The sequence below is a fragment of the Theropithecus gelada genome, chromosome 13 (genome assembly GCF_003255815.1).
Source record: "Theropithecus gelada isolate Dixy chromosome 13, Tgel_1.0, whole genome shotgun sequence".
NCBI classification, from domain to species: Eukaryota; Metazoa; Chordata; class Mammalia; order Primates; family Cercopithecidae; genus Theropithecus; species Theropithecus gelada.
In genome coordinates, this window is record NC_037681.1 from 94,326,656 (window position 1) to 94,341,771 (window position 15,116).

At 45.5% G+C, this 15,116-nt stretch overlaps 1 protein-coding gene across 1 annotated transcript in view; it reads left to right on the top strand.

Annotated features, from left to right (window-relative positions):
* The window catches only part of ALMS1 (ALMS1, centrosome and basal body associated protein), a 220,967-nt gene extending 218,760 nt beyond the window's left edge, over window positions 1-2,207 (top strand). Inside the window, exons 22-23 of the mRNA XM_025353758.1 lie at window positions 761-860; window positions 1,856-2,207. Of these exons, the coding sequence (XP_025209543.1) occupies window positions 761-860; window positions 1,856-1,900 (145 nt within the window). The 3' untranslated portion in view covers window positions 1,901-2,207. The remainder of the gene's footprint in view (window positions 1-760; window positions 861-1,855) is intronic.
* Window positions 2,208-15,116: the final 12,909 nt, after the last annotated feature.

Below are 15,116 nucleotides of genomic sequence, written 5' to 3' on the forward strand. Positions count from 1 at the left end.
CTCACTGCAACCTGTGCCACCCAGATTCAAGCAATTCTCTTGCCTCAGCCTCCTGAGTAGCTGGGGTTACAGGCACCTGCCAACGCTCCCACCTAATTTTTTTTTTTTTTTTTTTTTTGTAGTTTTAGTAGAGACGGGGTTTCACCATCTTGGCCAGGCTGGTCTTGATCTCCTGACCTCATGATCCACCCGCCTCTGCCTCCCAAAGTGCTGGGTTTACAGCCTTGAGCTACCACACCTGGCACTCCTATCTATTCTTAAGACCCAACTTACCTCTAATTTCGTCTCTGGAGCCTTTCCCAGCCTCCTTCTATAAGACTATGTTTCTTCTCTAGAACGTTTTATAGATGTGACCATTTTAGTACTTTCCCATAATTTTGCTAGTGTTTACAAATACAATAGTAACACTGTTCATAATCTTATATTGAAACAATCCATTTTTGCATGTAGAGTAGAAAGCAGAAGTTCACCTTTCCCTGATTTATCTCACTCCTTTCCCCACTTTATCCCACTCCTTTCCCAGACATAAGCACTATTAGGATTTTATTGTGTTTGTATTTCTCTCTCTCCCCTTCCAGATTGTGAGCCCCCAAGCCAGAGTTCTCTGGGCTGGAGTTTCTAACGAGTCCCACGGCCTTTCTGGGAGGGATGAGCTCCTGGAGAGTGGGAGGCATAGGGAGGGATGGTGACAGGAGATCTTGTGCCTGTGCACCCTGGTAACCTCCCCACTTTCTGTCCTTTCGCTGGTGCCATTTCTAAGGATTTATGAGCAGCTTCCAGAAGTACAGAAAAAGAGAGAAGAAGAGAAGAGAAAATCAGAATATAAGTCATACCGACTGCGAGCCCAGCTATATAAAAAGGTCAGTGGGTCCTCTGTCTATAGTGGGATGGATCAGGTTTATTGGGGGAAAGAGAAATGGAGAAAACATGTTGCCTCTTGAGTATACAGTCAGAATGAACCACATTTGAGGAATGAACTTAGAATGCACTGAACCAGTATTGAAATTTGGAAGAAGGCATCTGTAATTAGACTTCAAATCAGGTTTAGCTCCCCGTCCATAATTATGTAAGGCCCTTTCCATGCATTAATTTGGAGTGAAACCAAATTTCGCACACAGGAGTTCATTAACATATCATGGTGGAAATATCAGAATTATCAGGTTTCCATTCCAGAGTCCCAGGTGGTGACTTCATGCCCCTCACTGGTGAGTCAGATACCTCCAGAACTGTTAAACTGGAAAATGTTTGACTGAGGCATAAGAGTTGTCCACTTGGATGGCCCGAGGCCTCCAACTCGTCACCATTCCCTGCCCATAGTCCCAGTGGAGTCAGCGGTGCTGTTAAGTCCAAGAACCTCACGGGACAGCATTGGTGCTACCAGTTAATTCTCTGAGAACCCAGACCGGTTCCTGTGCCTGAAGGGCCATATCCTTCACTGTACTTGTTTCCTTCTCACCCCCTCAGTCACCGGACTGATGTGGGATGGGAGCTGCTTCTGGAGCAGGCCCCAGAACCCAGGCGGGTGCCTCAGGTGGGAGGCCCCAGGCACCACACCGCATATCTGCTGTGTGAGCATCGCAGGGCCAGGCCTCTCCTTATGCTGCTGTATGTGGGAACTGATGGATTATCTGTGTCTGTAGAGAGGTAATAGATATTGACTACAGATCCTCTTTCCTGAATCTTTCAGGAAGCATTTTTTATATGATGACCACAGTTTCTGAAGCAGAGTAAAATGAACAAGACTTGAGTAGGACCACACTGATTCTCCTTGGTGACATGGCTGCGGGGAGGAGTGGCATCTGCCTCTGGTGACAATAATATCTAACTTCTTTCCTGCCTTTTCTTTCTTCTACAGAGAGTGACCAATCAACTTCTGGGGAGAAAAGTTCCCTGGGACTGACACAAGTTTATTTTCCTCAGAGCCTTGGAATTCTATTTTATGAACCTAGAGAAGCACAATCCTTACTTTTGTGAGTCTGATTGAATAAAGCTTATTCTTTGTCCATGTGTACTTCAGAAATAGTACCTTCTAAAGAGTCTGGAGCAGAGTGGTGATTAAAATTCCTAATGGTTTGGGAGCAATACTTTCTTCATAGTGGCCTGTCCATTGGGCTCTGTGTTACAATGATATGATCAGTTCTCAAGAGTGAGTCCCTTTTTGTATGTGTTTTTATACTTTTAGAAAATAAAAACTTTAGATTAACTCATAGTAAACAATTCTTTCCCATCTGAAGAGGTGCAAGGAGCTATGCATTGTCTCCACCGAGGTGTTTAAATGCATCAGTTGAGGAAAATGGGCTTTCAGAATGAAATGTAGTCTGTCTCTTTAGAAACACAATGTGCTGTAGTGGGAGCACTGTTGTGGGCTTTAAGGAGAGGGTGTCTGGTTAGATGCCCACCGGGTGCACCCAGAGACTGCTGCAGGAGAGGCGTCTTGGATCCAGAGCCTCCTCTCAGCCCCAGTCCAGCTCCCACAGGGACCCTGTGTAGGCTGGGGAGAAAGGCCACCAGCCTTGGCTGACGGATCTTCCTCCACCCACACTCTCGGTTTTGGGACTAAAGCCTCAGACCATTTATCATTACACGTGAACCCAACACTTACAACATAAAGAAGGACAACTTCTGAAAAAGATGAGCCAATGACTGAGATAAAGCACTTAACCCAGTAACTGCATCAGAATGTAACAGGATTTTTTTTTTTTCATGTGGCCTGAAATTACAGCCGAGGCCCAAAGTGATGGAGGAAGGTTTTCAACAGCCTCACTCTAAGTTCAGCAAATCCCAGTACTAAGGTTGGCAAGGTCCAGTCGTCCACTAAGAAGGCTTCCTGGGAGGCTGGATCCAAGCAGGCCTTGCCCTGAAGCACAGTTCAGAGCTTTCAGATCCTGCCCCCTGGGTTCCCTGCCAGGAAGAGGACACTGGGAAAAGAACCCATGGTGCATGAGGTCAACTGCTAGTTCTTCCCTTTCTTGCTAGGCAAGGTAATTAAGCAGTTTTGGCCAATTTACCTGTAAAATGAGAGGGTTAATACCGCTAAGCCCCTCTTTACATAATCTCTAAAACAATGTGACTATTTCCACGTCTTGTGAGACATTATTATTCAGAGTAGAAACAAATTGTTGTCTCAAATCTGGGTCTGCAAAGAACACAGGGGCAAGATGGAGTCTGCTGAGGAATGATGAGCATGATTCTCTCTAGGCCCAAGGCTGTGGCATCCAGACACCTTCCCAGGACAGTTAGATTTGGTCCTGGGAGGCCCAGGTGGCATTTGCCAGCCAGCTCCTCAGGAGAACTCATTAGCATCTCCACTGGGTTCCTTTAAACCAGAAATCTGTGGACTTGCTTTCACATTATAGCAGTATTCCCCCAGGCCACCAACCATGCAGGTGGCAGGAAGGGGATGTGTTGTGGAGAGTCTCACAACTGCAGTCTTCCTGCCTGTCCTGTGTCGGGAGACCTCTGGCTGAGTGCAGGTTGAAGAATCCAGGCATCAGCCTCACAATCCCAGGTACTCCCTCAGTGTCCGTTCTGCCCCGGCGCTCAGGATGGCTTCCCACACTACACAGTTCTGTGTGGGCTGAGAGCACCTGCTACAAACCACAGAGTCACCACCTCGTGCAGCCACTCCTGCAGCCGTCAGACTTTCCCCATGCGTGGCAGGACCTTGAGCCTCTTGTTTTGTTTTGGTTTGGTTTTTGTTCTTGCACAGGTGCAGGAAGCCCAAGCGGAGGCTGCATCATTGCCCCTGGTTCTGAACTGTGGTGAGATTCACTTTTGAATTGCTTCATCCTAGGCCTAGATCACACCTAACCTGGGAGGCACCACCTTCTTCCCTCCTGGAGGTGAGACTCCAGCCTCCTCAGTCAGTCCCCTTCCCTGAGGGCAGCTTCTGATTCAGCCTCTCGCCAGCAAAGACCACCATGCAGGTATTTTTGGGGGAGAGGATCTATGAAGAAAGCAGTCTTTTAACTGTAAATCACAATGCGTTTTGTATGTTCCCGATGACTGTTTGAAATAATCAAATGAATGATTGTTTGGAACATTGTCTTGATGTTATCAAAACAAAAAGAAACCGGAATTTATTCCCCTGGCAAGTAACAGATGACTTTCCATGAGAGCGCAGGTTTTGAACAAAGGAGTTTTATTACCTGTCACGAGTAAGAAGAGCACTGGGAGTGTTCTCCAAAGCATTGTCTCCCAAGAGAAAATGACAGGAGGGCTTTATGTGGTGTTGAAGACGGGAGAGGGTGCATCATCGCATGTAGAGGAGGGTTCCCAGTGGCACAGATGCAGCGAGTCAGGTGCCAGCACACAGGTCGCATGTTATGGTAATGAAGCTACAGGTCTCCTGGGGTGCAGGCTTTAGCATGGTCATGGGGAAAGTTCACTGGGGTTCATGTGTAAGTTGTCGGGGTCTCTCGGGAGCTGGTTCCAACCAACTAGGTGACCACATTTCACACAGGGTTTGGGATAAAACTGGCTTCAAGACAAGAGGCTCTAAAACAGGCTGATTGCTTGAATTTACAAAATTCCTGTACTCCCTGGTTCCCTCCCTGTTGGCCTACAAATTTCCTCCCCTAGAGATATGTCACTCCTCATTCTGGAGAGGTCATTCTTCTGTAACTTCATGCTGATTAGGGATACCGTGTCCAGAGATATTAGGGGAGTGAAAATCTCTGGACACTAAATCTAAATGTGTTTTGAGGTCTCCCAGGATAGGCTGCAAAGGCTGGTATTGTTGTTGGAAGCTGCAGTTGAAATTTTTCTAATCTGGAAAATGCAAATTTTACCAAGAGATTTAAGATCCAGGGACCAAACAGCAGTAGTATAAACAATAAAGTTAGTGATTCTACCAGGGGCAGAGTGTTACCAAGTAATTAGTATTGCCCATTTGGTAGCTTCCCAAAAAGAGTCAGAACTATGGCCCTGTGGACTAAAAGCGTGTAACCAAGAGGCTTGGGCATAGACCTTAATGTCAACTTCTTTTTCCCCTGAGGTGTTTACTCAGGGGCAGCAAGAGGAATTAGTAACTGCACACGCTCCTCCCTGTTCCACTAAAAGATTGTCTAATACTATACCGTTACCTAGCACCAGAGTAACCAAGGAGTCAACTGAGGATGCTAAAGACTCAAGTTTTCTAGTCCAGTTTTTTACAGTGGTTTCATGATAAGTGTATCCCCAAAGAGCAGCCATCCTGGATGCTGCTCCCATCCCCCCCAAAATTAAACTCATTGCTCTTTTGACCTGACTTGTAGTAGACCCACCTCAGCAGCCTCAATATCAGAGGGGCCCGCAGGCCAATTGTACATTGTCCTTCCATCCAAACGTTCTCCATGCAGGAATGAGCGATGCCAAGTGGGGTAAAGGGAAGGAACCTGGGGGCAAAGAGGCGTGGGGTAGATGTTTGTGGGGGACCCACAGACCAACACATGCCCCCTGAGGGGCACATACTCATTTGGGGATAAAGATATTTAGGTGGGCGCAGTGGCTCACACCTGTAATCCCAGCACTTGGGGAGGCCGAGGCAGGCAGATCACTTGAGGTCAGGAGTTCGAGACCAACCTGAGCAACATGGTGAAACCCCATCTCCACTAAAAATACAAAAATTAGCTGAGTGTGATGGTGTGTGCCTGTAATCCCAGCTACTCAGGAGGCTGAGACAGGAGAATCGCTTGAACCCAGGAGGCGGAGGTTGCAGTGAGCTGAGATCGTGTCTCTGTACTCCAGCCTGGGTATCAGAGCAAGACTCTGTCTCAAGAAAAAAGACATTTAATAGTTGTGCTATTTGGCTCCAGGTGCCATTATTCTTGCATAAAGGGAGACAGTCCCACCCCGCAGGTGGTCCCTATCCCTGCAGTCAGCTGAGATATTATTCTTCTAAGCTGTTGGCCTGTTTACCTGGGTGTACCAGAAACTGGGGCTTGGTATTCCTCAGCATGAACTGCATTTACTGCTCTGTCTCCAATATTTTTTAGTGATGTTCTTGTCAGGACACCAATACTTCTTTTTTTTTTTTTTTTTTTTTTTTTTTTTTGTTTTGAGACGGAGTCTCGCTCTGTCGCCCAGGCTGGAGTGCAGTGGCCGGATCTCAGCTCACTGCAAGCTCCGCCTCCCAGGTTCACACCATTCTCCTGCCTCAGCCTCCCAAGCAGCTGGGACTACAGGCGCCCGCCACCTCGCCCGGCTAGTTTTTTGTATTTTTTAGTAGAGACGGGGTTTCACCGTGTTAGCCAGGATGGTCTCGATCTCCTGACCTCGTGATCCACCTGTCTCGGCCTCCCAAAGTGCTGGGATTACAGGCTTGAGCCACCGCGCCCGGCCTGGACACCAATAATTCATATTGGGGTGGCAGGTGGTAGTGTTCAAGGAGACCAGTTACCTCTGTTTTGTGTCTGGTCCTGTCTCAGTGTAGTAAGTCTGCCCTGGAGGAATTTCACAGCTTCTGCCTACTTGCTGTAAGGCTGAGCCATTTAGCAAGGTTGACACCTAGGTGACATTTGCTATAGAGGTGCTAGTCAACATGATGCAAGGGATTTCCTCACTTTCTGGGAAGACGGTAACCCCAGGGAAGGGGAGCTTGCTCCAGTTCTGTGGGTGAGAGTGAAATGTGAGGATTGCCACAAGTCCTGTCACTTGGGCAGACCAAGCTCGTGAGCGTCTATAGCATATCCAGCATTGGAACAGGCTATTTCCCTTCACTGCGATGTGGGGAAAACTGTTGTATTGTCTTCCCAGAGACCACTGTCCATGGTAATAAAAGGAACTAACCAGTAGAGAGGGACCAACTTCATTGTATATACTATATGATGATTTAGCAGCAGTTAAGAGTTTTTACAGAATGTAAAAGAGCATAGAGATTCCTCTAAAAATGAAGAAATTCCTGATACATCGAGAGCATTGCAAGGGCACATTTTGCTTATCTATGCCCCTTCTGTGGAAAAGGAGCTTACGATCAGAGGCCAGTTCATAGGAATAAGTTGGATCTAATGAAGCCTGGTCTGAGGGTGCTGGGGCAGGCTTCATTCTGGAATGACAGATCCAGGGTCTGAGCCCCTGCAATTTAAGAGAAGAGTGAGTGGTTATCAGCACAGGGTAGGGCCCCATCCAGACAGGATTTAGCTGGTCTTGAGGTGATTTAGATGTCCAAGTCTTAAGGTGAACTCAGTCTCAAGGTTGATATGGGTGAAGCTTAACATCAGTGGGAACTGGAAGACAGGTTCACATATTGCTTGAGAGCTTGTATTAATTTTCCCAAATATACAATATGTTTTACATCCCTCTCAGTCTCACCATCAGGGCATGTCAAAGGTTCCATTTTGCCAGGGTAAACTCTTCCATATAGTAATTCAAAAAGGCTAAGTCTCACTTTCCCTTTTGGTGCCAGCTGAAGTCATGTTAGTGTGATGGAGAGGCACTTTAGCCAGCTTTCATGAGTTTCCTGGCATGGTTTAGCTAAAGTGACCTTTACGGTTCTATTAGTATCTTTGTCCTTTTCAGATGACTGGGGCCTCCAGTCTGCATGTAACCTCCATTTGATTTCCAAAGCAGAGAATACCCCCTGGCTAACTTCGGAAATGAAGGCAGCTCCATTGTTACTCTGGATCAATCAAGGCAAGCCACACTTCCAGAGGATGTCTTTGAGTAAAGCTCTGGCATCATTTGCCTTTTCTGTGTGACAAGGTAAGGCTTCTATCCAGCCAGTAAAGGTGTCCACACAAACCAGCTGGTACATGAAGTTTCCAGGTGCCTGGAGCATCACTGTAAAGTCTGTGTGCCATTCTTCTCCTGGTATGCCCGCCCTCGCCCCTTAGTTGAGGCACAGCCAGCCTGGTCTGAGCATTATTTTGTACACATTTGTGGCATCTGTTGGAGATTTAGTCTGTTTTACCACTTGGATCGGGTACCTTTATTACCCTCATCAACCAATTCCTTAAGGTTTTGATATGGTTAGGCTTTGCCTCCCCACCCAAATCTCATCTTGAATTGTAATCCCTGTAATCTCCACATGCCTAGGGAGAGACCTGGATAGATGATTGAATCATGGGGGAGGTTTCTCCCATGCTGTTCTTGTGATAGTGAATTCTCACAAGATCTGATGGTTTTTTAACGGTCTATTTCCCCTTTGCTCCTCACTCTCCTCTCTCTTGCCGCCATGTAAGAAAGCCTAAGCTTGCTTCCCCTTTGCCTTCTGCCATGATTATAAGTTTCCTGAGGCCTCCCCAGCCATGCAGAACTGTGAGTCCATTAAACCTCTTTCCTTTACAAATTACCCAGTCTCAAATATTTCTTTAGAGCAGTGTGAGAACGGACTAATAACATACCAAAATGTGATGGTTCATGGACATATTTAATTATTGCCCAGCCTATGTTTTCTGGAATCTAGAGTCTTCCTTTATCATTAATACCTCATCCTTCCAAATCCAAATGTGGGAGATACCCTTCCCATTTGGATTTTTCTAATTTCTGAGTAATAGGGCCGAAACTTGTGGAGTGACAAATCTGGGGATCAGGGTCATTTGCAAATGTTCAACTGTTCATGCTGCCTTCTTAGCAGCTGTGTCTGCTAGGTTATTTCCTTTTATAACCTCAGAATTCCCCTCTGGTGTTCCCAGCAGTGGACCACCACTAACCTTTTAGGTCACTGTACAGCCTGTAAGAGCTGTAATATTTCTTATGCAGCCTTCTCCTTATTGTCCACAGTCAGGGTCCCAAGGGAGAGAATCCCAGAGGCATACTTGTCATCTCTCTAGGAATGGGGAAGGATTTTCATTAGGGTCTTGTTCTGTTTCCTGGAGTTTTCCCCAGTTGATTGGCTTACTTCCCTCATGCCTTTGAGTAGCATATTGCTATAATGATCCCTATTATCACTGGAGTCCCAGTTTGGGTTGGCTGTTGGGACTGACACCTCAGCAGCCAAGTAGGTTTGGTAGCCCATGTTATCAGCCTACATTTTGTCTGCCTCTTCCTTAGCTTTGGCCATGATGATAGATTTCTTTTCCACCATGAGCAGAGTTGCCATTAAGGTCTGCATGTCTGGCCAGGTGAGGTTATGTGTGAAGAATATTCCCCTTATGAGAGTTCTGAACTCTCATGGGCTCACCGGTAAGCCTTCAATATTGGATTTCTCATTATACAAATCAGCAGTTGTAAGGTACGTTGACCCAAGCAAAACCTCCCTCTCCATTAGACACCTGCCTGGTGGGAACCATCCCACTCTGGGGTTCCCTCTCAGGGAACTTGGTATGCTGGTAACTTGAGCTACCAAATCTACTTGACTACTGAGGTGTCAGTCTCAACACAACCCAAACTGGGACCCCAGTGATAACGGGGATCAACAACGGCCAGATCATTGTAGGAATATGCTGCTCAGAGGCATGAGGGAAGTAAATCAGCTGCCAGTCAGAAGGGGAGTGGTGAGTGGTGCTTCCTGGCAGAGAGATACATCTGCAAGCCTCATAAAATGAGTTGGGATGAGGTTTTTCTTTTTTATTCTCTAGAGGAATGTAATGTAATTTATTGCTTAAGTGCTTAGGAGAATTCACCAGTAAAACCCATCTGGGCCTGGATTTTCTTTTGTGGAAATCATTTTTTTGAATAACTATTCAGATTTCAGTTTCCTTTTATGCCAAGGTTTGGTAAATTGTGTTTCAAGTAATTTGTTCATTTCATAGAAATTTACAGATTCGTTGATCCTATGTTATAATATCCTTTTGTTAATGTCTGGAGATTCTAGGATCTATAGTGATGTTCCATTTTGATTCCTGATATTATTTTTGCCTCCTGTCATTTTTACCTGATCACTCTTTCCAAGGGGTGTATAAATTTCACTAGTATTGTCAAATAACCCACTTTGGGTTTTATTGATTTTTCTCTATCATATATTCGTCTTATATTGATTTTTTGTTGTTGTTTATTTTGGGGCCTGCTGTTGCCACAGCAGGAGCCACAGCCAGCTCCACAGAATTGGGAGGGCCTGGCAAGTATGGAGGAAGACCTTTGCTTTCCCCTAGAGGTGCCGAGAGTTTAATTCCCGAAGAAGTAGGGGGATTATTTTCCTGTATTGGCAAAGGTTCTGGTTTTGAGTAAGACTAGAGGACCTCACTTCTCTTGAAGGAGAAGTAGACAGGCTCCTCCTCATTCCTTTCCCTACAAGTTCCCACATGACTGGTTCTTTCTCTCCAGGGGCTTCTAGAATTAGCAACATTGTTCCCTTTGGTCCTTTGGCCAATTACATATCCTGCATTTCTTCTGTAGGGCTGGGTGTTGATAGAGGGCCATAAGACATTATACATAGGGTATTTTATCCCATTTACCTTATTTCTTACAAAATAAGTCCCAGTTGGAGAATTGTATTATTAATGTATGTAAGTAACTCATGTTCAGACCATCTCTCCTGATTCCGTAGGGAACACTGGGGCCACATGGTATTACAGTGGTATATCATTTGCTTATTGGTCATGGATATGGGTATCCAAATAGTTTTCAATGCCGGAGAAGGCACTCTAGCGGGCTCTCCTCCAGTATTAAGACCTGGTTCCCCATATTCTAGGGTCTTTGCCCAGAAGTCTGATTCCACCCTCCAAGGAGCTTCCACTGGGGATTAGTAATGACACAAATCCTGTAACTGTTAGCCTGTAGGATATTTCTGGTCCTTTCAGCTTGCCACTACTCCCAGGCCACGATGGAGTTGAGGTGCTGGGGAGCTAGGAGAGGATAATTGGGGTTGCTTCTCCCTGGATCATGTTCCATCTGGGTAACTTCCCTGGAGGTCTCATGGATGTTCCAGAATAGTTCTGGATCCAGCTTGAGTGGTGGGAGGTATGTAAATCAATCAAGTAAGCAAGGTGTTCTTTCTGGAGAGGGTGCACGCTCTGCTCATGTAAACTCTACATCACTGTATTTTGGTTCCAGGAATTATAATCCCACCCAAATTGCCCCATTCTAAATTAGGCCTCTTCAAATCAATAATAGTTCTTCTGTGACTGCTGGAAAATGGAAGCCCAATATTTGAGGGATTACCACAGACTAAGGGGAAGGGAATCCAGACTTCACATTCATTCAGGCTACAAAGATGCATAAGTATTGGCAAAAGTGACAAGCATTCAGCCTACAGATATACCAGACAGGGACAGAGTCTTGAAGATGAGACTCCTCGTCTTTATATTAGGGCTTCCCCTTGTTAAAATGGATGAAGATGTCTCTCAACCCCTAGACTTGAAGGGGAGTCCTGCCCGTTCCCAACAATCCTGGATCCCTTGAGCTGGGTCCTAAACCTGACAACCCAGAGTCCTAATAATCAAAACCAAAACCACTCTTTGAGTCAGTTCACAGAACCACCACCGCTTACTGCCTCAAAGTTGCACCAAATGAAAGGTCCAAGCAGCCACTTCTGCTGTCCTGGTGGGGGGGCCCTGAGGCCCTTCACCAGTCTCTCCCTCAGCAACCTAGGCAACTTAACCCACTCATGCTTCCTCAGACTGCTGCTTTGCCTGTAAGCAGCCTATAAGGGAGGTTGAGTCAGGGCTCAGTCCATAGTCAAATCTGGATCAGCCGGATTTGTTTCCCAGGCCCCCCCGCCCCACTGCCTCCAAAAAAAAAGCAGGGTTTGTCTGGTGAGTAACAAAAGACGCTGAGAACACAGGTTTTAATCAATAGGAGTTTTATTACTTGTCACAAGTAGTAAGGGCACTGGGAATATTCGCCAAAGCAGTGTCTCCTAAGAGAAAATGACAGGAGGGCTTTATGGGTGATCGAGAGGGGAGAGGGTGCATCATCACACGTAGAGGAGGGGTCCCAGTGACACAGATGGAGGGAGTCGTCATGCCAGCACATAGGACGCATGCTATGGTAATGAAACTGTAGCTCTCCCAGGGTGCAGGATTTAGCATTGGAATGAGGAAAGTTCACTCTAAGTGAGTTCATCTGTAAGTTGCTGGGGTCTGTCAGGAGCTGGTTCCAACTGACTAGGTGACCACATTTCACCCAGGGTTTAAGAGAAAACCGGCTGCAAGGCTATAGTCAGTCCTTAGGAAGTGAGGCCAAGCTGAACTGTTGACACAGTCTATGTCTTTACGAGTCCGGGAGCTGGGTGGTTTTCTCTCTGATGCTAGACTTACTTTTACTGGTTCTGAAGCCTTGCTTACAGCCCTTTCCCAGTTTCTCATGAAATACTCATGAAAGGGGATGGTGGGGAGTGGGCATGGGAAAAAGGGAATGGTATTAAAATTAAAGCTAACATCATTGCCCTCCAGGGGCACTCCTGGCACATCTCCATAGCCCTTGGCTCTTGCAGCTGCCCAAGATGAGAGTCCGGATCTAAGGAAACTCCACCACCACCAAGGGTGGGGTGGTGGCGATGGGGGCCTTATTTTCCAAACCTGACTAGGCCACGTTTTAAGTGGATCATAGTCACAAGAAACATAGATGTGGACTACTAATTTTCTTGGCCTGAGCAGACGTAGCCCTATGTGCTCCTCTCCAGCCTTTCAGAGAGCTATGGTGGGCCAAAAAAATGCTCAGTAGCCGAAGCGATCTCCTCTGTAGACACTGGAGTAAAATCTCTGCCTATGTGTGTGTGTGTCTGACTCTGTCCTGGACTCATTTCCTCCAATGCTGGTGGCTTTACTTTGGACACTCTGATTGTTGCAGAGATGAGACCAAAGGCTCCACTCTGGAGAAAATAGACCCCTCTCGAGAGGTCAGCCCAACTTGCCAGATTTCTGCATGGAGTTTGAGTTTCAGCGTTCCAGGCTGTCTCCAAAAAGTCACGGCCAAATTCACACATTCCTTTAGTCCCTGATGCTATCTCATCACAGTGTTCGTCTGGCTTCACCGTTGCTCCACTAAGTCCAGGAACCTCAACGAACTACGAGCCAGGTAGGGCTAGACTAAAAAAAATGGGTATCACGGTCTTCATTTCATGAGACAGAGGTGAACTGAGAAAAGGTGGAAAGTGCTTCGGAGACTTCTCCGTATTCATCCTTAACTTAGGCAGACAGCCTTGGCCACACAGGAAACTGGGGAAGACCCCTCTCATACTCAGGAGTCCCCCACACTGGTGCCATCTTATGACAGGCAGGCATCAGCTCCAGAGCCAATCAAACAATTAGGAATAAGAAACATTGCTGCAGAATTTGTTGAGTTTTTTTTCCCCTGAATTTGGTAGTAAGCGCAACAAAGGCAAGAATAACAACCATCTTGTTCTCCTTGTTTCCCCGGAGCCTAACACAACATGTAGCATGTGGTTGGCTCAGTAAGAATTTGTTGAATGGAGGCCAGATGTGGTGGTTCGTGCCTGTCATCCCAGGACTTTGGGAGGCTGAGGTGGGAGGATCATTTGAGGCCTGGAGTTCAAGATTAACCTGTCCAACATAGTGAGACCCCTATCTTAAAAAAAAAAAAAAAAAAAGTGGAGTTTCTTGAATGGCACACAGAAAATAAACAATCCAAATGAGAGATCAGAGGTACTGGAAAAGACCAGGGAGATCTAATCGTTAAATCAGGTCATCTAAATGTTAAGAGGAGACATTTGGACATCTGACAGAGTTTGGCATTGAATGAGTTATAAATACACAGAAAACTGAACAACAGCAAAAAGAAAAGTATCAATTCTAAGGGAAAAGACACAAATCAAAAGCCTTTAGGAAAGGATAAGTCATCATGGCTAACTGTATAGCTTAGCTTAAAATAACACAGAATAGTGAAGTAGCCCAAAGGGCCATCTAACCACACTGGGAAGCTGAGCAGGAGGAGGAATGCGTATATGCATGGAGGAGGCTAGTCTTCACCCTCCTCAGCAGCTGACAGCAGACAGGCTAGACCTGGACAATGGAGCAGGAGCCACACAGCCTGTGAAAGAGGTGCCGGGGAATGTAGGGGCTGCGTTTCACATGACAGAGCCATCAAACCCTGGCTGTTTAAAATAGAGCATACATACTTTTAATAGAAATAAAAACCAAAAAGAAAAAAGACTTAAGTGTGAAAGGAAAAAACATTACAATTTTTAGAGGAAAATATAAGAGAGTAAGAATGGAAAAATGTCTTAAGGGACAAAGTGCTAACTATAAAGAAAAAGATTGATAAATTTATCTTTATAAATTTTTTGTTTATCAAAAGGCACCATAAAGACAGTGAAAAGACAAGGCACAAAATGGGAGAAGACAATTGCAGCACATGTGACCAACAAAGAATTGTATCGAGAATATATAAAGAACTTCTATGAGTTGGTTTTTTAAAAACACAATTTATATTTAAGTATCTTTAAAACAAGTAGACAATTCATAGAAATATGGTGATACGGTTTGGCTCTGTCCCCACCCAAATCTCGAATTGTAACTCCCATAATTTCCACATGTCATGGGAGGGAACCAGTGGGAGGTAATTGAATCGTGGGGCGGGTTTTCCCCATGCTGTTCTCGTGATAGTAAATAAGTCTCATGAGATCTGATGGTTTTATAAAGGGCAGTTCCCCTGTACACCCTCTCTTGCCTACTGCCACGTAAGATGTGCCTTTGCTCCTCCACGTTCTGCTATGATTGGTCTGCACCCAAATCTCATCTTGAATTACAGCTCCCGTAATCCCCTTGTGTTGTGGGAGGGACTTGGTGGGAGGTAATTGAACCATGGGGGCAGGTTTTTCCCGTATTGTTCTCATGATAGTGAATAAGTCTCATGAGATCTGAGGGTTTTATAAAAGGCAGCTCCTTTGCACAAGCTTTCTTGCCTACCACCATGTAATAAGATATGCCTTTTCCTTTATAAATTACCCAGTCTTGGGTATTTCTTCCTAGCGGTATGAAAATGGACTACACATGGGCTAAATAAACTTGTGAGCAGGCAACTTTGTAGAAAAACACAAATAGTACATAAACATAAAATGTAGTTTGAGTTCATTATTAATTAGGGAAATGCATTTTATGGATAGAATAAAATACCTTTTTACACTCGCTGGATTGACACAAAGTTTTGTCTGACACTCTAGATGTTGACAGGGATGTTGATCAACTGGAATTCATACACTGCTTGAGGAAGCTTGCATTCACTCTATAATTCAGCACTTCTGAAAAGTGCATACCAATCATCAGCCCAGGAAGGTTCACAAAAACATCTTCAGCAAA